Genomic DNA, 27114 nt, shown 5'->3' on the forward strand with positions numbered 1-27114 from the left:
AAAATTAGAAGACCGGAAGAGCTGGAGTGACGCCGAAGAAATCAGGCAACGTATTATTAGTTTCTTTCTTTCTTGTGCTGTTGTTCAAAACTCAAAGCCATTCGCACAAAACGCTCTCTCTGTTCTGTTCAGTCAAAGCAATTCGAGCAGAGACTAAACTCCGATGTCGGTAAGTCGAACCTTGCATTACACACACACACACACAGATTTCTAGGGTTACATACCCAAATGGGGATTTAATTTTCTTTTTTTGTTCAAAATGGGTGTGCAGATCTTCGAGTACAATGGAAGTGCACTGGTCGCAATGGTGGGGAAGAACTGCTTCGCCATCGCCAGCGATCGCCGCCTCGGCGTTCAGCTCCAGACAATCGCCACTGACTTCCAGAAAATCAGCAAAGTCCACGACAGGCTCTTCCTCGGCCTCGCCGGCCTCGCCACCGATGCTCAGACTCTGTATGTTCCTCCTTTGATTGCTCACCCTTTCTCGCTTTATTGCTATTACTTTCTTCTGTGTGTGATTGTTTTTTATTCTGGGTTTTGGGTTTTATGGTGTGAAGGTATCAGAGGCTTATGTTCCGGCACAAGCTCTACCAGCTTCGCGAAGAGAGGGATATGAAGCCTGAGACTTTTGCCAGCCTCGTCTCGGCTGTTCTTTACGAGAAAAGGTTGAACTTTGCTCCAATTTGAACCTCTTTTTGTATATTCTCAAGCAATTTGATGGGTAATAGATATGGCAGTTTAATATGAATGGTAAGGTCTGTACAATCATGTTAATAACATATGAGTAATTACAATTGTTTTCTTCGTTTTTGTGATATAGGTTTGGTCCATACTTCTGTCAGCCTGTAATTGCTGGATTGGGAGATGAAGACAAGCCATTCATCTGCACTATGGATTCAATTGGAGCCAAGTAAGTTTTTCTCTTTTTTCCTTTCCTAAATTTCTCACAATTTTAGAGATGCCCAGATGCTCAGGACTTCAAAATTTATTCTTCAACCTTCCTAAATAGAATAAATATGCCTGCTTGCTTACTACTTTTTTGGTTATATATAAACATATGCGTATTGCATCTTATAGTGATGTTATTTTGTGTTATGTATATTCAGGGAACTAGCAAAAGATTTTGTTGTTGCTGGTACTGCATCTGAGTCCCTTTATGGTGCTTGTGAGGCAATGTTCAAGCCTGATATGGTTTGTTTCTATATTCAACTTGCACTACCTTTTCCATGGTTTTTTCATGGGATTTTCAGTCTTAGATGCTTTAGATATTCTGGAAAATCGTATATGCTCAATATAATTAAGAGTCAAGGCACTTGACTACTCCACGCAGTCACAGGCCATTTTGATTCATATTTTAATTATATAAATATGTGTCCATTTCCACTGAAAGTAGTAGATAAAGGGACTATAAACGTCAAGAAAAAACAAGCTAAGTAATCACCTATTAATAGTTATACTCCTCTTTTTTCGATCTTGTAAGAAGCCAAGTGCTACATAAACAAAAACATATGTGGAGATAAACAGTTGGCCCCATCACCATTTGAGCTTCAATAATGGTTCACAGGATTGGGGGGCTTAACTCATGTTAGAATTTATGGTGTTGGTGATTGCTGCTAAATTGGCCATCGCCTCGTTTATTTTCTTACCAATGGAAGCAACTCTGACCAAAGTATATTTACTAATTGTCACTCAGGGACCAGAGGAATTGTTTGAGACCGTCTCTCAAGCATTGTTATCATCAGTAGATCGCGACTGTCTGAGCGGATGGGGAGGCCATATCTACGTTGTGTAAGCCTTTTGATACTCCTTTATTCTTACTAAGCAATATCTATACGAACTGTGTTATTTATCAAAATAGGTATGTACAAAGGAAGGAGGGAAGGGGAGAGATAGTTTCTGGAGGCATTTTAAGATTTAAGTTTTACTGTTGTCATTCATACTTAGAATTAAGCAGGTGTTAGATTCTGAATTCTTTTCTTCCATCTTCTTAGCTTCCAAGGAGCAAGTAGGCTATGTCTGTTTCTGCTAGATAGAATATAAGGAAAACAATGTCAATGCAATAACTCTGACAGTATAATTCTGTGATACCATGATATGTTTAATATTTTTGTAAGAAGCTGAGAATGTCGTTTCTCCTGAAGCCACATTGTTGTAATGCTTCTTGTGACTGCTGTGGAGCTGCCTAGAAAGGAGAAGAGACAAAAATTTAACAATGGATACTTTTACCATCCATGCATTAAGTTATCTTTCTGTCGGTGATGAAATAGGGTTGTTAGTAATTTTTATTAGGGTCTTTTGTTTCCCTCCTTTTATGTGTGAGGTAATTTCTACCGTTTAAAATGTGTTTTCACTTTGCTGCAGAACACCAACTGAAGTGACGGAGAGGATCTTGAAGGGAAGAATGGATTGACCTTGCTGCATGCCCTTAGCGAATCCTTCTAAATTTCTTTCAGCTGTAGTGTTCCCTCTTATCTCTATGTGTGCTTGACTTGAATGGGCAACCATAAGCTTTCTTGACGATTGAAGGCCCCTAGTTATGTCTCGACTAAAGTTGATGTTCTTTGATGAATATATTAAGTTGGATCATTTGATTTATATTAGGCCAGATTGAGGAAATATTGGGAATTCAGATGTGCTTTAAGTTAATCAATTAGTATGATCGTGAATGTTTCCAAATGAAAGTACACCTTTATCCAAATGTATTTGTTTCTGTTTAAAGTTTTGTTTCATCTGGTCCTTCTTTTTGACAGCTTCCACAGTTTTGTTGTCCAGTAGCAAAGATGAATTAATTGAAATTATAACCAGATTTCTAATGACCATTTAACCCAAGAGGTAGGATATGGGTGAATGGATATGTCTTCTCAATAACTCTTCCAAATGGCTAACCAGTTCCTTCTATTTAATGATGAAGAACTGGTTTGGAATGCAAGTCAGAAGGTTGCTAGCATATGACTTGAACTTAATTTCCAGCTGCAACTAACACAAACATGGTTAGTGCCGTGGTGCTCAATTTCCCATCATCATGTGAAGCATTGCTTCCTGCCATCCATACCCACTTGGGCTTGGGATTGGGCTTGGATTCGTGAGCTCAGGCCCAACAATACTAAGTGTCGGCCGGTTATCAAAATAGCAAGTGGCAACCCACTTGTACATGGGAGTTCTGCTGCACTTCCTTTTGGATCAGGCAATTCATTTGCTTAAAATATGAACCAAGAACACACGAGTGATATCAAAGAGTTTCAAACAAGTGAAGAAAAATATTAATATATTATGATGAAGGGCCAAGGAATGAGGAGGTCACCATCTCACCGATGGATTATAGAAATGCTCATTTAAGGAAGTCAAGCTAGATATAAGAAAGTTATTATGAGTAATCATATCTTGATTCCACCTCATCAACAATTGTGATTCACAATTGGACAACATCACATGTCGAACTATTTGAAAAGTAAAAAAAAGATTCTAATATGATCATATAGCAGGAGAAAAAGAAAACATGAAATTACCTCTTTATGTGATTAAATACTTTTAGCATGCTTTATGTGATTAAATACTTTTATCATGCTTTATGTGGTAAGCCCATAATTAAACCATGAATGTGTTCTATGTGGAAGTTGACAGGGATTGCCTAGAGGTGAGGCAATTGTGGAGGGTACGTACAAGTCTTAATCTAGGAGTTTACGTTTTGGAATAAGAGGTTGTAACTTTTGGGTCATTATTTTCTGTGGCACAAGACTTTGAACTAGGAATCTGGAATACAGAAATCCAAGAGAATTGATTTCCCATTGCTTTCCATGGAAGTTGCTTCTTCTCCAAAGAAACCTCATAAAATAACACCTCCACAATTCCCCTCATATACCTCAAATGAATTGGGTTTTTGGCACTGTGCTTGAAGACCAAATTGATAGGCTCCAATGGAAGGAGAAGAGGCCAAACCGCCTTCCCGGAGAGTCCCATTCACAGAACTCAACCAAGTCAGCTCAGATTTCATTCTAGCAATTGCTATGCAAGAACAAGAGCATGCATATACAATGCTAGAAACCATTGAAAGTGATACTGAAGAAGAAGAAGAAGATGATCAAAGTGATGATGATGATGATGATGATGCTTCCCTTAATGAAATTGATCATCATCAAGATGATGCTGCTTTCTTTGATTTTCTTGAGGAAGAAAACAGTGGCAGCAGCAGCAGTGACCAAGAAATGGAGGAAGATGATGATGGTTTTGATGATTTTGATTTGGATGTGGATGAACTGACTTATGAGGAATTGATTGCATTGGGAGAGTTCATAGGGGAAGAGAAAAGAGGGCTGCCCAGCAATGAAATTTCTACATGTTTGCACCCCTACACATGCAAATCATCATCATCATCAGCAGTTGATAGCAAGACCACCATTGATAGGTGTGTAATATGTCAGCTTGAGTATGATGATGAAGATGGCGGTGATCAAGCTCAGCTGGTTGCATTGCCTTGTGAACACCCTTATCATTGGGAGTGTATAAGCAGGTGGCTTCAGATTAAAAACAGTTGCCCAATTTGCAGCACAGAAGTTTCATCACCCAAGACCAAGAATGTATAACTGTTTTTTAATTAGGAATATGCATTAATTTTATTTTATTTACTGGGTCTGCTTGTAAAGTTTGCGATTGTACAAGGTGTCTGTTCTTGATTCTATGTAACTAATTAGAAATGAAGATGGAAGGAATTAATAAAACATCATATATAGCTAGCATACTTTATCTGTAATTTGAAAAAAATTTACATATAACGACGAGTGCATACACAAATTTCTTTCACAATAACTGGTAAGAATTAGGCCTATAGTCACATATTGTTTTCATATTTTGATGATTCCAAAAGGTGGTCCCTTCCAATCTTATTCCACACACAAATTAATTTTTGACTTTGCAGATTGTATGGGAAGGCTCTGGTCTACTTCTAGCTGCTACTGCATGACAAATTTAATTAGCACGCACCTTATAGTGCATGCCAGATGAGTTGCATTAGAATAAGAAAACATTGAACAATTAAAAAATCAAAAACTTGATGAGCAAGAAAAGCAGCACAATGTCAATTGTCAAGGTGCCTTTCTTATCTTGTACAGAAGAACCTAAACATTAAACAATTAATATACCAATAAATTGCCATATAAAAGTGTATAAACCACACAACACAAGCAAGAACAGAAGACTCTTGAGAAAAATTACAAGTTAAAAAGCTTCAAAATTCCACATATGGCGCCGTCTTTGGTTGGATTGGTCTCCGAGCAGGTCTTATTTTGTCCTCTTGCGCCATTGTCAAAAATAAATGTAAACTTTAATTGGTCAACATTGGCTAATTTGATAATTTGGCAGACCCCAATATGCAATAAATTAATTTGACGCAGCTATATACAATTAATATATAAAGTAAAACAAAAGCATGAAGCATGGAAGTGTAAAAAGTCTTGTCCTTTTCTTGCTGCACGCTGATGATTGATTGATTGATTGGTTGGACAATTACCCTTTCGCATGATAAGAAAAGGAGTTAATAATACGAATGAATGATTGTTAACAGTCTATATTATAAAAAAATTTATTTATATTGACAAACGGTTATTGTGTGAGTGAAGTTTATATATATATATATATATAGATTTCTTGTATTAAGGGAATTTTTAAATAATATTATTTAAGAGATGTCTTATAAGGTTCACTTTATATAATATTTTAACAATTTAAATCATCTATTTTTTAGATTTATATTAAAAAATTATTTTTGTAAAAAATTAGACAAATCGAAAATCATTAAGCTATTAAATTTTAATCAAATAAATAAACAAATGTAATATTTTCAATAAACATTTGAAATGGTAATCGTTTAATCAACGGTCAAATAGTTTTCGATGAACTTAATTTTTTACAAAGACGATCTTTTAATAAATTAAAAAAAAACAATTATGATCATTAAAATTTTATATGAATTGAATTCTACAAAAGACTCCTTAAATAAACTTATTTAAAAAATTCCTCACTAGAAAAGGCCTATATATATTAACTAAGAATTTGATATCACTATTGGCTCATTGTTTAATAATTTATGTTTTGGGATCCAGTATTTGTCTTATATAATATGGATAAGTTTTCTGACTCGAAACCTCTGATCTTCATTTCCCAATTTTTTTTTTTTTTGGTTCATTTACAAATTCTAAGGTGTATCATGTATGGTGGAATTGTATTTAACTATTTGTCTATTTATACATTTGTCTCTCTCCTTCCATCTGTCAGCCTCTCCTTGTGTAAAGTGAGTAGATTGCACGTGAGCGGTTGAGAAAGAGTTAGCTTAATATATATTCTCAAGAGTTGGGTTGATTTCTTAATTAACTTGATTTTGAAATTCAACGGCTATCTAACCAACTAACAACCCTCCACGTGCTCTTGGATAAGAATGACTCAAAGAAACAACAAGGTTCAAATGGCTATATAATGCCTACCCAGAAAATATAGCTGAATAATGATAAGGTTTAATTATCGATTTACCACCTAAAATTGTAACTTATTCTCCTATTACCACCTGAAAGATTTTTTGTCTCAGTTTACCACCTGTAACTTACATCTGTATCCCATTTTACCTTATTCCGTCAAAAATTTTGTTAAAAATATTGACTTGGCCATTAATGCTGTGGCACGCTGGATGTGCGCAACGTGTCACATCTTTGCTTTTGTTTTCAGATTTTTTTATTTTCCTACTTTTATAAACTTTAGAAATTAATTAAAAGTAGCTCCAAACTTAGAAAATACACAAAAAATTCCTACGGATTTGTCTTAACTAGTACAAATTTACTATGGAATCAAAATACCAATTTTTCCTCTAAAAAGTTTCATAAAATTTGGGAAGTCCAAATTTATTTCTAGAAAATTAAAATAAATCTCCCTCTATTAAAGAAATTTTAGAATTTTCATAAACTCTTGAACGAATTTTCAAAAATATTTTGGAAATTAATAAAAGTCTATTTTAGAGAATTATTTCGAAACTTTACAGAAATTTTAGAATTTTTCTAGAATTTATTTTATAGAGGGAAATTTGTTTTCCTCTAAGACCGAGAGATATTTTGGGTAGCAAGTGTTCACAAGAAATGTATTGTTAGTTTTTAGAAGACTAACGGTGCAGACCTCATATTTTTTGGAGTTCGGGAGATTATTCTATGAATTTCCAAAGAATCTAGAATATTTTAATTTTCTAGAAATAAATTTGGACTTCCCAAATTTTCTGAAAATTTTTAGAGGAAAAATTGGTATTTTGACCCATAGTAAATTAGTATTAGTCAAAACGAGTTCGTAAGAATTTTCTGTGTATTTTTTTGAATTCGGATCTATTTTTAAAGTTTATAAAAATATAAAAATATAAAAATAAGAAAATACAAGAAAAAATGTGACACGTGGCGCACATCCAGCACGCCACATCAGCAATAACGGCCAAGTCAGCATTTTTAAAGTAATTGTTGACGAAACAAGATAAAATGTGATATAGATGTAAGTTATAGGTGGTAATTTAGAACAACCAAACTTGCAGGTGGCAATATAGAAATGAGTTACAGTTTTAGATGATAAATAGATAAATAAGCCTAATGAGAAGGAAAGAAATGTAAAAATAACACAACTAACAAAGTTAAAATTTCTGCTGTCTCCAACTCTCCATTATCAAGTTCAATATTGTACGATTAGCCATGGGCTAAGTTTTGTGATTTATGACCATTTTGGAGTTGTGGAAGAAAATGAAGTATGGGACAAATTGGCGGCTGACTTTAGTGGATCCATGACCCTTTTTCAATAGGGTTGCTAGAGTCAGATATTTTAACAAAAAAAAAAATGTGTTCAATTCACTTGGTCACTTAACCAATTTATCCACACGTGTATGACAAAGTTTAATTATCACTAACTTGCCTTTAAAGTAATATTAGATTATAGTGCTTTCAGGACATGATTCGATGTTTCTAGGCCACATTGATCTTCTGGGTTCACACCCCAGACAAAGTTTCCTCTGTTTTTCTTATATTGTTGATAATATTACCAAGTATCGATTTAAAAATTTAAGTAAAGATACCCCACTAACTCTAGAGTTGAAAAAGGGATCTGTTTTAAGTTAATTTTCATTTTTCTTTAAATATGAAGAAAATAACTATATTTTTCTAATTTTTTCTTCGATACAAAATTAATACATTAGAGCGCTCTTACCGTCTTACATCCTATATTTGAATCCCACACACCCTCCTATTGCTCTCATTATTTAGCTTGAATTTTAATAAAATCATCTATTTTCAAACCAAAGGAAAAACAAAGAATTCCACAAAAAAATATTTAATAATTGGCCAACCACTCCTTAACCCATCATGTTTTGACCACCTAGTCCTACAATTTGTTTTGTTCCCACCGCAAGAAATCATCGGAGTTAATTTTGACATAAGATGGGTCCAAATCCAAATTAGAGACATCCCTTTTTTTTATTGAATTGACCGTAACACCATCATAGACTCAAATAGACCCATATAGGGTCATGGGGTCATAGCCTCCTGGTCACACCAAGTAAATAAATAATAATTTATACTGATATAAGGTCGGCGATGGGCCGGATCAAGTAAATAAATAATAATTTATACTGCGCCTCAAATTATAATTTAGAATACTTTACTGTAAGCGCTTGTTTGGTTCACAAAATTGATTCTAAGAGGAAGGGAATGTAAAATTCTTTTTTGATGTTTGGTAAGCTTAGAAAAATAAATTAGAAATTGATAGCAATAAATATTGTGTTTGGTCAGTTTTTCAATTGTACCATAATCTATTATTTATTTTGAAATAATAGCAGAGTTAGTTTTGTCCAAAATGAAACAATAAATGTTTTCCCAAGAGTTTCATTTTCCCCTCAATAATGATGTGTTTGGATGAAGTAATTTGAAACTACTAAGGAATTCACAAATGACGGAATTAAAAATGACGTGATTTAAAATTCTATAATTTGTAAATTCTGTTATTTGGATAAATGTAATCATAATAGAATTTAAATACGAAATTTATAATAGTTTTATCAGTAGTGCTAGCTATACCACATTTTTATACCATAATTTCATACCACCTTATGTGGCAACTTACATGGCATTTATACACTGAATACTAAAAAATAAAAATAAAAACCCAAAAATAAAAATAAAAACTTTATCCAATAAAGGAATGACACGTGAGATGGTATAAAAATGTGGTATAAGAATGTGGTAAGTATAGCATTATTCTAGTTTTATAAAAGAGTGATGGTGATGTGGCAACAATAAAAATGATGTTTGTGGTAAGTTGACGATGGTAGTAGGGGTGATAGCCCACTGGCGGTGGGAGAAATGGTGGTGGCAAAAATTGGGGTATTGGAGGTGGCGGCAACGGCGACATTTGCGGTGATGGTGATGGTGGTGGCGACGACAACGGCGATGGTGGTGGCGACGACAACGGCGATGGTGGTGGTGATGGCACTGGTGATGGAGGCGGCGGCGGCGGCGATGTCGGTGGTGGTGGCGGTGTCAGTGTCAGTGTCAATGGTGGTGACAGTGGTGGCAATAATGGCGGCTGTGGTTGTAGCAGCGAAGGTGGTGTCGGTGGTGGTGGCAGCGGGTAGTGGTAGTGGCGGTGTCGATGTTGGTGGTGATGGTGGCGACGGTGTAAGTTGTAGTGGTGGTAGAGGTGGTGGTGGTGGTGGCGGCGGAGGTGGTGTCGGTGGTTGTGGTGATGATGGTGGAGGTGGTGGTGGCGGTGGTGGGTGGCAGTGGTGGTGACGATGGTGGTGGTGGTAGTGGCGGCATGGTGGTAGTGGTGGTGGTATAGTAATTAATTTGCAAGGTGATGGGTGGACACAACTTTTTTTTTTATTTTATATAAATTAGAATTTTGAAAATGACACCAGTTTATGTGGAATTTAAACTTGGAATTTACAGCCTTCAAATCCCAAGTTTTTTTTCACATATAATTTACAAAATTCTATATTTATGGACCCAAAAAAGGAAATTAGAGCATGTAATTTCTTAAATGCTGAGTTTTGTTTAAATTTCAAGTTTTTTTTCCATCCAAACACACCATAAGGGTATCAGATTCCTTTGGGCCAAGAATTGGTTTCCCTTGTACTTACCAAACATAGAAATAAGATTGATTTCTCATTCTCAGACCTCTAAAACTTGAACCAAACGAGTCTTAAAAGAGATTTCAACTAAACTTCTTACTTAAAAACATAGCCATTTGCATTATTAAAAAGATAGTCAAGCGCTCGGCTATTGCATTTGTAGTTACAATATTGTAGCTGTATTATATATTCTAATAAAAAACACTAATTTTAAATTCTTTAACAAATAAATCTCTTAAAACATAGTATAAAAAACTTAATCAGCCCCCACAAATATTCAAGTATAAAATCAAGAAAAAAATCTAGCAAATGCAATTCAAAAATGCATATGCAATTGCCGAAGAGTCGGCAAAAATATCGAACTGCTCAGTGGTTTAGTTTACATTGAGGGCTGCGTATGAATTGTTTTCTAGATTAAGTTAGTATTTTAATATCTTTCTTATTAAATATATTAGTGGTTGGATAGTAGAAGGTAAATAGGTAATAACTATATCAATTATATAATATATGGTCATATGGGCAGCCATCTAGCCCATATATGTACACCATTTTATAAGGTCACTTTCCTCTCCATGCGTGTCCAAACAGCTCCCATCTAAACTTTTTGAGTAATGGATGACGTGGCACTCATCTGTCAGGAAGTTAGCTCGGGGTTCGTGAGCGTGTCTTTGGCGCAATAATAGCCATTAACGGCCACCGAAAGCGGAGATCTGATACTGCCACGTCCTTTTGGCATTTTTGGTGACTGTCTTTATCGTAGTGGACAAAAACTTTATGAGGAATCACTGAATCAGAGAAAGTGAGCGTGGAAGTAATGTTATTTGGCAGTTTTGGCTCGGCGGGCACTACATGCTACCTTCGCTGGTCCTGTCCTCCTAACCCATTGACACGTTATTATTTTTTGTGATAAATATACAAGATAGTCAAATAAATACATTTCCAAGATTTTCTTTGTGAAGAATTTTATACGCAAAAACAACTTATTTTCCATAAATAAAAAGATTTAGTAAAAGGATATGAATTTTGACCATTGTGTCTTGAATGATAAACACCTCAAGCTAAAAATGTTGAATGCAAAATGTATGATTGTACGAATAATGAACATTAAATATATAAAGGGTGAATATTATGTACGAATGGAGAATAGTCAAAATACAAAAAGGTAGATATAGTAAATACTAAATGCACAAACGTTAAATATTAAATATACAAATTGTGAATACAAAATGTATGAATTAATTGTGAATACTAAATATATGAATAGTGAAAACCAAATTTATGAATAGGGAATACTCAATGTACATATGTTGAATACTAACGGTATGACTGTTACCAAATATACAAATATATGGTGATCGAATACCAAAAATATGAATGATGAATACCAAAAGTAAGAATGTTCAATATCAAAAGTACACGTGATGAATACCAAAGATACACATGATTAATCTCATGGTCAATCTCGTAAAAACAAGATTACATTTAGTTTGATTGTTCTTCAATGTTTTTCAAGTTTAATTATGAAACATTGACTGCATGTTATACATGCACCATCTAATAATGAGAAATTATACACTACTATGAAAATGGTGTACCCTTTGAAACCTCAAAGGGCCAAAAAGTGAATACCTCACATGTAGTGGATAAACCAGATATTTTCTGTATTTTATAGGGTGCAAAACGCATATCAAATTTATACAAATACATGTCATAAAGGAAAAATGGTTTAATGGATACGTACTCTAATGTACTCTTCAAGAATACATGACAAACACATGACTAGCTGGGCTATAGTCAGCCAAGAATTATGCTAAAAAAGGTGATTATATATATAACATATAAAAGCCCAGTAGCTATGGAAGAAAATTAAGGCTGACTTATATAATTTAAAATAAAGGATTCGAAAAGTCAAAAGGAATTTCTTTTAAAGTTATTAACCCTTTTTGTTTTGTCAATTAAGTTATTAACCTAACATAGTTATATCTAATATTAGGCATTTTATGTTTTTTTTTTTACGAGGAAAAAAATCATCAAAAAAGTTAGCCCACTCGAGTTTTAAATTTTGGCTATATCATTGGTTTTGGATGCTCCATTTGCTGTGCTATATAAGAAAAATGTATTCCAACAACTTTTCAAGTGAATTTTTCAAAATAGAGATCCAAGATCAACTAATCAAATTAAGCTCTTCAAATTAAATTTATTATTAAAATATTAATTTAAAAAGAAAAAGTTAAATTTTGTTTAAATTTAAAGAGTCTATTAAAATAAATAATTTTAACTTTTTAAATTGTCATATAGGCCAGCAAAATTGAAAGACTATATTTTTTAAGAATCTCTTAGATATGCTCTTCTGAAGCTACCAAACTGCTTGAGGATGATTGGATGGCAATTAACAACTTTAATTAATATGTTTTACCTTATTTTCTTTTAACAAATAAATAATAATTTATCGCTGTAGGAAATTTTAGCACTTGATATATTTTTCTTGTTTAAATTAGAAGTTGATATATGGCCAAAAAATTAGAAGTTGATATAAAATACATTCCTGAGCAGAATTTATAGTCCAAATAATAATCTCATTCACAAAAATTAAAACATGTGTAATTTAGTAAACAGCTATACTGTGGTCTTCGCCATTCCCCCACATAAATTTTTTTCATGATTATCATGCGGTTTCCTTCGTTTGACAAATCCCCGCACACGTGTACGACGACAGCGCTGACGTGTAACCACTATCTCACCGTGAAAAGTTGTCGGCTCGGGTCACTGAGTCACTGACCCGCCGACTGCATTCGGATCCCCAGGACCGACTGGCGCAACCGTCCAAAACAGGTGGCGTAAGCAGTGACCGCATCGCGAACCCCCATGAGCCCTATCACCGTACTTCGACGCTCAACACGTGTCCGGCTGCGGTCAGCACCCAAACCAGTCCTCACACGGACTGCCCCAAGCCAAAAAAAAAAATCCTATCGCCCACGTGTATTCTAGAAACAACCCGTTCCCTCTGCCACGTGTCCCCTCCCATCCTCTATATATTCATCGCATTCCCTTGCGTTTTAAGTTTCAAGCGCCGAGTAAATTCTCAGCCCAAGAACAAGAGATAGTAATCTACAGAGCGATCGAGGGAGGAAAAGCGAGTGATAGAGCAATCAAGCGAGAGAGAAAATAATCAGACGGTGCTCAAATGACGTCGGATTTACAGTTACCCCCAGGCTTCAGGTTCCATCCGACGGATGAGGAGCTCGTGAAACACTATCTCTGCTGTAAATGTCAGTCGCAGCCGATTGCTGTCCCCATAATCGCCGAAATCGATCTTTACAAATACGATCCCTGGGAACTCCCTGGTAAATTTCAATTCCCGCAAAATTTCGAAATTGAATTTTCTTTATTTTGTTGATTTTTTTTTAAAATTTATTTCATTTTTGTGTTGCAGGTTTGGCTATGTACGGAGAGAAGGAGTGGTATTTCTTTTCGCCGAGGGACCGGAAGTACCCGAACGGTTCGAGGCCGAACCGGGCGGCCGGGAGCGGTTACTGGAAGGCGACCGGAGCCGATAAGCCAATCGGGCATCCGAAGCCGGTCGGAATTAAAAAGGCTTTGGTATTTTATGCCGGAAAAGCCCCCAGAGGAGAGAAAACCAATTGGATTATGCACGAGTATCGCCTCGCCGACGTGGACCGCACGCCTCGAAAGAAGAACAACTTGAGGGTATAAACCTAATTTCACTCATCAGATTAGGGTTAAAACAGTAAAATTAGATAATCTTCTTTGCATGATAGCTGACACGACGTCGTCCTAATAGTGGTTTTGACTAGAAATGGGATTGGGTCCCACATCTGACATGTCGTTGTTATGATTTGGCGGCATAGTGTGAACGCTGAGGTTTTAAAGAATCTTTCTGAAACCAACGGTGGAGATTTATTCTGATTTTTAATCGGACAAAAAAAAAATTAATTTACTTTTTTGCGATGGTGACAGAAGCACCCGCTAGAATAATTAATTTATTAGTTTCTATATCAGGAAATATTCCTAAAAGATAAGACTGATATTTATAGGAGTTTATGTGCGGTCCTGATTTTATTTAATCAACAATTATTGTTCAATGTGATTGATGAACGGTCTGGATTTTGCAGTTGGACGATTGGGTTCTGTGCCGCATATACAACAAAAAGGGGACCGTAGAGAAGAAGCAGCAGCAACAACAACAACAAGAAGCTGCGAGCCGGAAGATAATGATGACGAGCGGGTCGGAGTTCGAGGACAGGAAGCCGGAGAACCTGACGTGTCCGGTGCCAGCGGCGGCAACGGTGGGTGCCACGCGACCGAACGACTACGTGTACTTTGACACGTCGGACTCGGTACCGAGGCTGCACACGGACTCGAGCTGCTCGGAGCACGTGGTGTCGCCGGAGTTCACGAGCGAGGTGCAGAGCGAGCCCAAGTGGAAGGAGTGGGAGAAGGCCCTTGATTTTCCCTACAATTACATGGATGCCACCGTGGACAACAACAACAACAACAACGACAACGGGTTCGGGTCGCAGCTCCAGGGGGCGATCAATCAGATGTCGCCGCTGCAGGATATGTTCATGTTCCTGCAGAAGCCTTATTGATGATACGACGACGCATTGTTGCATCACATGGCACAAGGAGACGGAAGTCAATGACTGTACCTTCTGTGAACTCTAATTAATCGACGGTTGAGATTTCACATGTGGGGTCCAGCATTTGGGTCCGAGGGTGAACCGGAAGCGTTGATGAATGATAGAGAGATGGGGCATAGCATATCATGTTAATGTGTACAGCATGTAGATATAGGTATAGATGTGTTGTTCACATGATGATTTTGATGATGGGGGTCTATGGCCATTGTGGGCCCAGCTAAATTCTAATATTTTTATTTTATGGTAGTAGAAATGTAGAATCAAGTGTTTTTTTTCTTCATGTCAATGTATACCTTTATTTGTTTAGAAGGTTCATGAGCCATATTAGTTGGGGTTTGCCTAAATGGCCGGGGGCAAAAGCTCTCTTCTTACACACGTGGTTCGAACACTCCCTTTTGTCGTAAAACAAAACAAATTCATATTAGTTTACAATTGGTGGGTTTCCTAGTTCCAATTCTACACCTAAATTCGATTCTTTCTTCCCCTAAATCTAATAAAATAAAAAAACCCAAATTTGTTTGGTCCATACCATTGAATTCAGCATATTGACTCACCAAACTACCTTCATTGTGTAAAGATAAGGTTTCATTTGATCACTCCGTATGTGATTTACTCATTGAACTTTTTTTAAAAGTATTCATCTGATCACTTCCAATCAAAATATATATCGGTAGTGACAAAAATTTCTTTCGATTTGAAAACACAAAAATATCGATAAAATTTCGAAGAAATGGTTGAGAAAAATGATGAGAAGTGTGAAAAAGGTCGATTAATCAAAGTCCACAAGTGTTTATTCAGTGTCATTTGGGTGTAGGTGTTCATCATCTTCCCTTGACAGCGTTCTTGCATCACATTGTGTTGGGTCTTGCTGGCCACATTTGTTGGCTACTTAGCCTTGGGCTTATATGCCTCAGATGACCAGTAGGTCAAATAGTTCTGGGCCGAACCTCAACCTGCTTTGTTCTGTTTGAATATTTGGCCCAAAATCACTTTTTTGGGCCAAACTTTAATTTAGTTGGGCTTTTATTTAACCCAGCTACCTTGTGGTTTTTATTTATTCTTTGGTTTTTTTACATTTTATTCACCTGAACTTTATGCTCTATCTCACTTCATCACTTAAAAAAAAATTGTACTAATTTATCACCAGAATTAAAAATTTATGGTAATGTACCAAATCCGGCTCATTTTGTCCAGATTTTTGTTAAAAAATAAGGGTGTTTCGGTCTTTTTCAAGTTCTTATTTTTTATTTTTTTTATTTTTTTTACATTTTACTCATTTTGATACAATAGAAAACTGACTTGAAAATATCAAAATGCCCTTATTTTCAACATAAGTTTAGACCGAAGGAGTCCAATGTGGTACATTAAAACAAATTTTTAATTCGGGTAATAAATTGACATAATTTTTTATTTTAGGTGGTGAAGTAAGATTAAGTTCAACGTTCAGGTGGATGAAGTATAATAAACTCTTATTCTTTTGGTATGTACCTTGTGGTTTTCGCATTGTATTCCTTTGGTAAATAAGTTTTCATATAATGCTATATAAGTAATAGATTCTTAAATAAGAACTTATCTATAAACCGTTGATGAGATAAACGGTTTAAAGGTTAGGGAATGCTATGTTATCTAACCTTATCTAACCTTTCGCATTGTGTGATGGAATGCTATGTTATTCAAGCCTTTGAAATAGCCCAAATGGTTAGGGAGGGAGGGTAGGGTGATGGCTATGCTATATAAGATTCGATTCTCTTTATCACTCTATGTAACTTAAAAAGAAATGTTATATTATGAGACAAATAAATCAAAACTATTGATCCAAATGAATTTAGGGCCAGTTTGGTATTGTTGTGAAAAAAAACAGCTGTGAAGTAAAGTCTACTGTAAAGTAAAGCAATTGAGTGTTTGGTAAACTATATTTTTAAAAGTGCTGTGAGTGCAAAAAACAGTATCAAAGTGTTTGGTAAATGTTAATATAAAAATGATGTGATTGTGTATAGTTACTAAAATGAACATGATGCTAAAAGTGCATTTCACTTATTTGTTTAGTAAAAATAAAATATTTTTTTTTTTACTTGTTTTTGAAATTTTTTGCTACAAATTTTTATTAGCATTAATTTTTCTAAGAACAACATTATTAAATAAGTATGCATATTATTTTTTTAGGTATATTATAATTTTAATCGTATAAATAAAATATCATAATTAATTATCACAATATAAAATATAACTAACAATGATCATATTTTTTAATTTAAAATAAAAAAATAAAAATTATAGAAATTAATGAGGGTATTATGGGTAAAATAAAATATTCATTATTGATGTGAGTCACTGCACCTTTCAAAAGCATCTAGCAATTTGCTTTCTATTTTTGCTGTAGAGAGTTGAGAATTGTGGGTGATTGAGAATTGTCAAAAGTACCTAACAACCAACTTTCTCTTTTTTTATTTTTTTACCAAACACCAAAACTACAACTGATTGAAAATTGTCATCCACAGTAATTTTTGAGTATTGCAACGTAATCCCAAACGGAGCCAAACGGAGCCTTAGACATGTACAACTTGATTGAAAAGGAAAGGCTAGCCGCCAATAGTGAGGAAAAAGAGGGTCTGAATAGAATTTCGTATTAATTTCTTTAGATATTTTATATTTGGTAAAGGAGAACTATTCTTTTGCCATAAAGAAACCTTTAATGAAAAGCATAACTTTTGGTGAGTTACTTTACTGAATTTCCAAAAATATTCAGTGCTTAACTTAGGAAGGTATAAAAGTTCTCGACTTAATTAAGTCAATGATAAAAATCATAAAGTAGGGGCTAACCCCACAAAGTTTCCACATAATTAGATAAGACTATAAGAGTGACTTTATTGAACATCCAATTCTCTAAACTCTAAATTGCAACTTGCACACTATGTTTTAGTGGTATGATTGATGGACTTGATTTTGAATGAACCAAAGTAGATTGATTAAGCTAATTGTACTGTACTTCCCACTAAACATCACTTGATTCATCAGCCATAATACATGCTTTCTTTTGTTAGGATTCCACTTTATTACTACAGTAGAAATGAAGAAGATTTTTCATTTTTTATAAAATCATCTTTGTCGGTCCAAATTAGATATTTCGTCCATTTTTATTAACCGAACACGAATTGCCAACTTTTGTTTATGATTATGGAGTTTTACCTAATTTGACTTGATTTCAAAAGTTATAAAGACAAAAACTTATAACTTAATTCAATAAATAAATAAATAATAAACTCAAATCAATGATATTTGAACATGAGACATTTTTCAACTGTTAAAAAAATATCATTAGACCAAAGGGTCATGGATTAACAGAAAATTTCTTATTATCATATCATGATGGAGTCTTTCACTTTTTTAAACCTTAAGTTTCCTTTGAATCAGGAAAAAAAAAAAACAAGAATACATTTGTTAAGCTTTAAACTATATAGATTAAATTAAGATTAAACTCCATAAATAAAAAATGTAAGGCCCTGTTTGATATCCAACAAATTTTTTAGATTTTTATTTTTAAAAATACGCTGCCAAACGATTAATATTAAAATTGATTTTGTGATTTTAAAAATAAAAAATTGTTTTTAATATGGGCACCAAACCGGCCCAAAATTGACATCAGATTCCATGAATGAAATTAAATGGAATGAAAAATGTGTAATTCCACTTTTTTCTTTTAATTTCCTCTAAAGTCCAAGTGTCCAACCAAACCTCTCTTGATGTGAGAGGTTGAATATCAGACATAGCCACATGTGTAAAAGTGTAAAACTAAATATCAGGGTGTGGGGGTCTGCCCTAATACATTTTCTGCAACTACTGTTTGATTATGATGTTTCAAGAGATTGCAGATTTGCTTGTGTGAGTAAAACAAAATAACAAATTGATTAGGTGGCAAATAGATCTTTATATTGATTAAGTTACTATATAAATAACAGTCCTCCACTCCTCCCCTTTTTGTTTATATAACCCCTCTGCAACTTAATAAATTTATTAATTCAAAGATCTGTGCTCAGCTGCCTTCCAACCACATGTAATATTTGTTCCATCTGATAATTAACCTTCCCCAATTAACCATTCTTATGCAAATTAAGCATGTCACCCATGTCTTATATATATATATATATATATTCCTTATTACCAGCCATTTCATAAATCCATATAAAATGTTTGATCCAAATAGTGCAATGGAATAGCCTTTTCAATACGGGGAAATATTCTTTTTGTTTCATTAATAGTATGATATTATGTTGTTGTTTTTTTTTTTTTTTTTTTTTTACATTTAGGGCGCGGGAGAATTGAACTTGGGTGCAGAGGGACAAACGCTACCACCATTCCAACTAGGCTGCCTACTAACTGCACACATTATGTTGTTGTTTAAGTTGTCCTTCTATATTTTTATCAAATTAATATCTTACTAGATATTTATGCATAGTTAGAAGAGGAGACTAACAAATCTTTTATTACATGTTGATATGGGTGTAATTCGATCATTCAGAACAAACAATTTTGATACAATCTTACCTAATCACGTCATGATTATAGTTCAACAACATATAACATGTAAAATTGTTTAGCAAAAAGAAAGTTACTCTCTAAATGTGGGATATATGAAAAAAGAAAGTTAAGTATTAAACAATAATATAATGAATTGTTAATGTTCAAGATCCATCGATGGCTCATGGATTCTTTGTTCAAGATTATATTCAACTCGCTAGATTGGGTCCACCTAATGCTTGACCAAATGGGTGGTTAATCTATATCCACATCATATAAGATTTTTATACGTCATATAGATATCTAATACAGAGACATTGTTTTCACTAAACATCACCAAGATTCATTTCCATAAAATCAGGATTTTGTTTCTGTCACACTTTGAATATATAATAATATAATAATATATATTTAATTATTATATTATTATATTACATATATATATATATATATATATACTTGAATCTAACTGAAATAATTTAATTAAATAAATGTGACAGACATGCAGACCATTTTATTTTTCACCAATCTCCATAATAGTTAAATAAGGTGGTAGACCACAAGCTTGTCCTACATTGCATCTTGGCGTGCATAATGCAGGTTTATGGCACTTGGACAACACTATTAAATGCAATAAATTCGTTGTTAAAGTGGAGAAGAAACCTTTGTTAATGACCAAGTAGTGAGATTTTGAACTGAAAAATTGGAAAATCAACCGAACCGAACCAGTCGATGGGTCAATTTTTCTTGGTTTTGGTTGTTAAGCGGTATTTAGTCGGTATTTAATATCGACCGACACTTGTCGGTGGTCAAATTGATTTTGGGGGATCGTGAAACTAAGATACTGACCGAACTGACCGACCGGTGTTTTTCATTATTATTTTTAAAGACGTAGCACATTATGGATCGTTTGATTATCATGCACCATACCACACCCTAGAGGTGTCAAACGGGCCTGCCCGGCCCGGCCCAATCTGGCCCGTTTAAGTTGAGCCCATCGTGCTTTCGTGCCGTACTCGGGCCGGCCCATATAGTTAAGACCTAAGCCCGGCACGGCCCACGGCCCGCGGGCCATTCGTGCTCGTGCCGTGCCTTAAACGGGCCGGCCCACAGACTTTTTTTTATTTTTATTTTTTATGGTGATAAAACTAATCTTATGATATTTTTTCTTATCTATAATTAAATATTAACATTATTTTACATAAAAATTGAATATTTTTGTTGAAAATTTCTCTAAAACTATAAAAAAACAATGTTAAAATAGTCGTGTCTAATTCAGACCCATTTCGTGCCTGTGCTCGTGCCGTGCTTGGCCCATGTCGTGCCGTACCCGATAGGCTAAAAACTTCGGTCCAGCCCTGCCCATTTAATCGTACCGTACCGTGCCTATTTTAATCGTGCTATGCCGTGTCGTGCTCGGGCCGACCCGACCCGTTTGACACCTCTACCACACCCCATCACCCTAAAATAAAAAAACCTAAAACACTCATCCCTCTTTCTCAATCTCTCGAATCTCTCGAATCTTCCTATGGACCCTCACAGTCTCTCTCGAAAATCCCTCTTAGTCATCATCTCAATTTCTCAATTTGCATCTCTCTCGGTCTCTCTCGATTCTCGATTCTCCCTCTCAGTCTGCATCTCTCTCACTCTCACTCTCAATCTCTCTCGACTCTCACTCTCATTCAGAATTGGTCACCACCACCCGAGAACTAACTCACCACCACCTGCGATCTCCACCGCCAACCACTACTCGAGACCTCCCCATAAATTTAGGTTAATCTAATATGAATTTGTTCATTTCTAGATTGCAGGCTGCACAACAGTAGGCTACATTAGTACATTGCAGGCTTCAAAATTTGGTAAGTCTCATTGACTCATTTAGCTAATTCTGTTTCTGGATTGCTGGTTTGAGAATGCAGTGATATATAGTTTTGTGTTTCTGTGTGTGTTGTGTTTCTTGAGAAATCTAAGAAAATAAAAAGCATGTTGTGTTTCACTTATTCACATAGGATCACTGCCATGAATCCATGAGTACATATTACTCTATATATTGCTCTCTATAGAACATGATTGAGTTTGAGTACTTGATTTATTCTTAGTTGAAATTTGGTTTGGGATTTGTGTAATTTGCTTATATCATTTTAATTTGATTTGGTTGACATGTGGTTTGTGATTTGATTTGTATAAGATTTGTATAAGGTTTTTGATTGGGTTATGTAATAATTAGTATAAGGTTATGTAATTTAGTTTGTAATGTAGCCATCAAATGATGACTGATTTCACTGATTTGGATAATTTGGTTATGTAATAATTAGATATTTAGGTTTGTACTTTAGTTTGTGATTTATGATTTATATTTTGTGCCAAGGATATCATAAGGAAAAATGAGATTCTGGTTTTGTGGCCTAATTCCTTTAAAATTGCCAATTTGGGCCTAAATCCTTAAAAAATTACAAATTTGGGTCCATTTAATTACAGTCGGACAACTCATTAAATAACCTTTACCGAACAGGTGGTCGGTACAACCGACTGTCAGTAAACCGACATTCCTCGAATCAGTATTGATGTCCATTTTAGCATACCAATCGAAATCAGACGGTGTTCAGTTGTGGGCTTTCAATTTGGTTATCGACTCAAGTCCAGGCCTACAATTAATCCACCCTTTAGATTGATTGGCAACTTAATCCCACATCTTAATCTAGTTAAATGCATGCTTAAAAAAGTCATTTCTTTTTCGTAAACAAAATAATAATAGAGTTTATAATTTGTTAAAAATAATAAGACTTTGAACTGATTAGATTTTAAATAAGTAAAAAACTGTCGCATTCTTTAATGAACAAATTAAATAAATATAGTATACAAAATTTTTAATAATTTAGTCATTGTGCTAATTAAATAAACGTCAAGCTAATTGAATGCTGCAGATAAATATGTCAATTAAGTAATAAATTAAAGAAAAAAATCTTTAAGGTTGATGGAGAGCTTTAAATAAGAACTTACTTTCGTTTGAATAAGTTTGTATGGCTGATTTCCTTTATAATCGTTGGCTTATTTGCACATTTGCCCCTTGATTTTTAGGTTTTTTCTCACTTTGCCCCATCATATTTATTTGTATCATATAACCCCCTGAACTTTTATGTCGTGTCCTACATTACCCGATTTCGTCAACTCCGTCTTAACTTCCGTTACAGATGCTGACGTGGCAGGGTAATATCGTCTTTTCACCCACATAAGACCATCATTTGCTATGTTTGTGCCATGTTGTGGATTTGTGGGACCCAACACTCCATGTTGGCAATCCTTCCACATTTTAAATAATAAAAATAAAACTAAAAAATTATTAACACAAAATAAATAAACAAAATAAACAAAAAATCATCAAAACACATCCACCCCTCTCTTGCTTCCCTTCCACCACCGACAGCAACCCACCACCACCATCTTCACCCTCCCTCCCTCCCCCATCAGCTGGACCACCATCCTCGTCAGCCGCGCACCTCCTCCCATTTCTTTCCTTCTCTCTCTCTCTCTCTCTCTCTCTCTCTCTCTCTCCTCATCCCTCCCTCTGTTCTCATCTCGGTCTCTGCTCTGCATCTTGATGATTCAAATCACCAAATGCTCACTGGTTAATGAGCATTTTTTGGTTTTTTTCTGGGTTATCATGCTCAAATCAGCAAAACCACCAATCCACCAAAACCTCAATCAAAATTACAGCTCCAAAACCACTATAGAACCAAAATTCGACCACTAAATAGAATCCATCAATTTGATCACAACTGAAAAATAAAAATTTAAAACTTAAAATTTAAACAAAAAATCAAAAGGGAAATACAAAACAGAGAGATGCGAGGCACAGGGTGTGAAACCCAATCGACGTGCGAAGCCAGAATACCATGGCTGCATCCGTGCCACACCAAATCAAGGTCCAACCCGACCCGATTTCGTTGCGGCCATGGCTGCGAAGAGAGAGAAAGAGACAGGGAGGAGAGGGAAAGATAGAAAAAAAGAAAGAGAGGGAGAGAAAATGAGAGGGGCTGGGGTGGGGGGAGAGGTGGATCGGGCTGGGGTTGTGTTGGAGGGGAAGGGGATGGGCTGGGTGGGGGAGGGTGTGGGGGAAGGGTTTGGTCGGCATATGCAGTGGGTGGGGGGAGGGCATTGGGTTTTTTTTTTTTAAATTTATATTTAATGAAATTTTAAGATTTTATATTTAAAATATTATTCTAATTTTAAGTTTTATTATTTTATTAATTTAAATATAATTTTAACTATATTTTATGGCTGAAAAGACGATATTACTCCGCCACGTCAGTATCTGTAACGAACGTTAAAACGGAGTTGACGGAATCGGGCAATGTGGGACACGATATAAAAGTTCAGGGGGTTATATGATACAAATAAATATGAGGGGGTAAAGTGAGAAAAAACCTAAAAGTCAAGGGGCAAATATGTAAATAAGCCATAATCTTTTTCAAAATAGTGAAAAGAAGTACGATGAAATTAATAACTAGTTTGTGTAAATTTTATGTCCAAATGTTTAATTATAATAATAAAAAACAAAAAACTTTCTTACTGACTGATCCAACTTTCTCATCAAACAATATCATTAAATCAGGTGAAATCTTATATAAGTATGTAGTTTTGAACTCTAGATTGATTGACTGTTTGACAAGAACACATTACTCTATATAAAAAATTGTCTCAGTACAAATTTCCCAATAAACATGTTAGAAAGTCGATTGGTTTAACTCATTAGTGAATTGAGGATCCAAATCTTAATGACTTTTTAAATAGTAATGAAACCAGTACCAACGTATATAATTATTGCAATTTTAAATTTGGGTGGGTCAAAATCAACTCTCACATTACGTACAAGGAAACTATAATCTATATGACTACAACCCATCTATCCCACATCATTAGTCCGTACTGAAGGTAGGGGGGACCATAGTTTTTATCATCTTACGCTTATAAAATCAAGGCTTTATTGCATAAATACCATCAAGACTATAAGGTATGTGCACAAACACTATTCAAACTAAAACTTTTTCTCATTTGCTATCCAATCTTTAAAAAAATGGAGCTAATGTGGCACTACCGTTTAATTTTCTGTTAAATCAGAATTTTTTTTCTCAAACTTCCAATTTTATCCATTGGTAAAATTTTAAAAAAATTCAACCAACCTTTTTATGTAAATCTAATTAAACATAAAAATACTAAAAATTAAAAATAAAAACAAGTACCCAGCCACCGGCCCTCTTCTTCCATCCCTCCCTCCCTCCCTCCCTCCCTCTGCTTGGTTCGCGTGGTCGAGCCCTAAATTCCCACCACTTTGGTGGCCCGTTCGAGCCCGTCACCATTCAATTCGATGTCAATTTGCGCGGAAACGCCGTCGATTTGCCCAACTTCGACCCCTGAGTCCTCTGCCGCATTAAAGGTTTCGAGCCCAAGCAAATTTCTATCTCCCTCTCTGCCAATTATGATTCGGTTTGGATCTCCTGGGTTATAGATTCTTAATTTTTTATTTTTTATTTTCTATTAGTGTTTAAAGTTTTGACGTTTGTTTTAGTTTCAATATGTGGGTTTGAGAGGGGGAGAGAGAGAGAGAGAGGGAGGGGAGGGAGGGCGACGTCTGGGTGGGTGGGGGATATGATATTTTCTTAAATTTTAATGTTTTTTTGCCAAACAAAATTTTTTTTCTTATTTTATTAAATATTATATTTTATATATTTATTAAATATTCTATGATATAAATTAACAAAAATGCCCATAATTTTAACGGATGAATGGATGAAATGTGACGGCAGATGGTACATTGTCACGTGAAAGTAAGATTGGATGACAATTTGTATAGTGTTTGCGCACAAACCTCATAATCTGAATGATATTTTTGCAAAAAAGCCTAAAATCAAATATCATTGGGTATCTTTGTAATAAAATGTAGAAAACACTTTCCTGGTCATCAAAAGAGCTTCAAGAAGAAAAAGCTCAGGATATACTTTAAACTAAGATATACTTTTGGTTATATTGAATAAAGCCGAATCTTTAACCTATGGACTAAATCTAGGGAATACTTTAGCTCATATATTTAATGTTGAGATTACTAAATTTGTTTAAAAATAGAGAAAAACTTGCATATAACTGGTGTATATACCCACACTTCCACAACATCTTTTCACATTTAGGCTTAGTTTGAGATTGCTGTGAGAAAAAATAGCTGTGAAGTAAAGCAGCTGTGAAGTAAAGTCAGCTGTGAAGTAAAACAGTTGAGTGTTTGGTAAACTATATTTTCAAAAGTGCTGTGAGTACAAAAAACAGTATGAAGGCGTTTGGTAAATTGTAATGTAAAACTGTTGTGACTATTTATAATTACTAAAATGAGGGTATTATGGGTAAAATAAAATTTTCATTGTTGCTGTGATTCACTGCAACTTTCAAAAGCACCTACAAACTTGCTTTCTATTTTTGCTGTGGGGAATTGAGAATTGTGGGACAAAAAACTTTTTCATTTTTTTACCAAACAACAAAATTACTGTGAGTGATTGAGAATTATCATCCACAGCAGCTTTTGGGTCCTCCACAACAATCTCAAATGGGGCCTTAGTTATGTGACCATTTATTGTAAGAACAATGGTGTATACACCAATTACATGCAAATTTTCTCTTAAAAATAATATGTCAGTATTATTAATATCAAATAAATGAAATAAGAAATTTAAATAAATGAAATGTAAACATATATTTAAATTTAAATGAAATGGATCAAATTATAACAATGGTTCTTGAATTTTACATATATTAGAAATAAATGAAATGTAAACATATATTTAAATTTAAATAATGAGGATCAAATTATAACAATGGTTCTTGAATTTTACTCTTAATATCACTTTGGTCAACGAACTTATTTTTTGAATTCTATAATCCGCAAACTTTCACCTGTGTATCACTTAAGTTAACTCTGTCAATTTCATCCATTTTTTCTGTCAATCTTAGTCAGGTGTTAAGTATGTAAGCCCATTTTGAAAGGTAAAAATAATAACCAACCTCATTTTTCTTCCTCTAATGTAATATAAGTGATTAAAATTGATGAAAAAATGCAGATGAAAGTGATGGAATTGACTAAAGTGATACAAAGGTGAAAGTTCGTGAACTATATAATTCAAAAAATAATTTTATGAACTAAAGTGGTACTCGAAATAAATTACAATGACCATTGTTATAATTTTCTCTAATGAGAAATTGCTCATTATTTCTATTTTTTTTGTTGGCCATGACGCATCAGCAAATTTGATCACCCTAAATCCTACAATGTTGTTAATTACCATTTTATCCTTGTCGCACAACCTGAAGCGATCAATTTACCATGTCGGTGACCCAAAACCAAATTCGCTACGTGACAATAATATGGCAGTTTTAAAAAAAGGGAACAATAATATGGCAGTTGAAAACAAAAAATCCCCATCAAAAATGAAAAATAAATAAAGATAAATAGAGCAAATTATTTACCAACAAAAAACTAACAAGCACAAATCCCGAGGGGGAAGCCAAGACGTGGCTCAGCGAGCTGTGGCCCCGAGCCAATTGGCTTCCTTCTCTTCCAACTCACGCCGATTCACTCCCACGTAAATAAATAAAAAACGGGACAAAAATATAATAAAATAAAATAAATAAATTTAATAAGGATAAAAAAATAAAAACTAAAATTGGAAAAAGACAGAGAGAAAGAAAAACAAAGCAAACAAAATGCACACACACATGGAAAGGAAACGAAAAGACTCGGACTCTCTCTCGCTCTCTCTCTCA

The 27114-nt window shown here is 34.6% G+C and overlaps 3 protein-coding genes across 3 annotated transcripts; all 3 read left to right on the forward strand.

Moving 5' to 3' along the window:
* Positions 1-26: 26 nt before the first annotated feature.
* LOC147279273 (proteasome subunit beta type-3-A-like) lies at positions 27-2718 on the forward strand. The gene is made up of 7 exons (XM_086250423.1): positions 27-169; positions 272-453; positions 558-665; positions 821-910; positions 1107-1191; positions 1694-1788; positions 2362-2718. Exons 1-7 carry the CDS (start codon positions 164-166, stop codon positions 2408-2410), a joined length of 615 nt encoding a protein of 204 aa, XP_086106549.1. The 5' UTR covers positions 27-163; the 3' UTR covers positions 2411-2718.
* A 918-nt stretch (positions 2719-3636) lies between these two features.
* LOC147279274 (RING/U-box superfamily protein) lies at positions 3637-4753 on the forward strand. The gene has a single exon (XM_086252308.1). It carries the CDS (start codon positions 3915-3917, stop codon positions 4578-4580), a length of 666 nt encoding a protein of 221 aa, XP_086108434.1. The 5' UTR covers positions 3637-3914; the 3' UTR covers positions 4581-4753.
* An 8439-nt stretch (positions 4754-13192) lies between these two features.
* On the forward strand, positions 13193-15169 carry NAC032 (NAC domain containing protein 32). The gene is made up of 3 exons (XM_086252307.1): positions 13193-13479; positions 13569-13843; positions 14269-15169. Exons 1-3 carry the CDS (start codon positions 13320-13322, stop codon positions 14743-14745), a joined length of 912 nt encoding a protein of 303 aa, XP_086108433.1. The 5' UTR covers positions 13193-13319; the 3' UTR covers positions 14746-15169.
* Positions 15170-27114: the final 11945 nt, after the last annotated feature.

This window comes from Dryas octopetala, chromosome 7 (genome assembly GCF_963921425.1).
Source record: "Dryas octopetala chromosome 7, drDryOcto1.1, whole genome shotgun sequence".
Classification (NCBI taxonomy): domain Eukaryota; kingdom Viridiplantae; phylum Streptophyta; class Magnoliopsida; order Rosales; family Rosaceae; genus Dryas; species Dryas octopetala.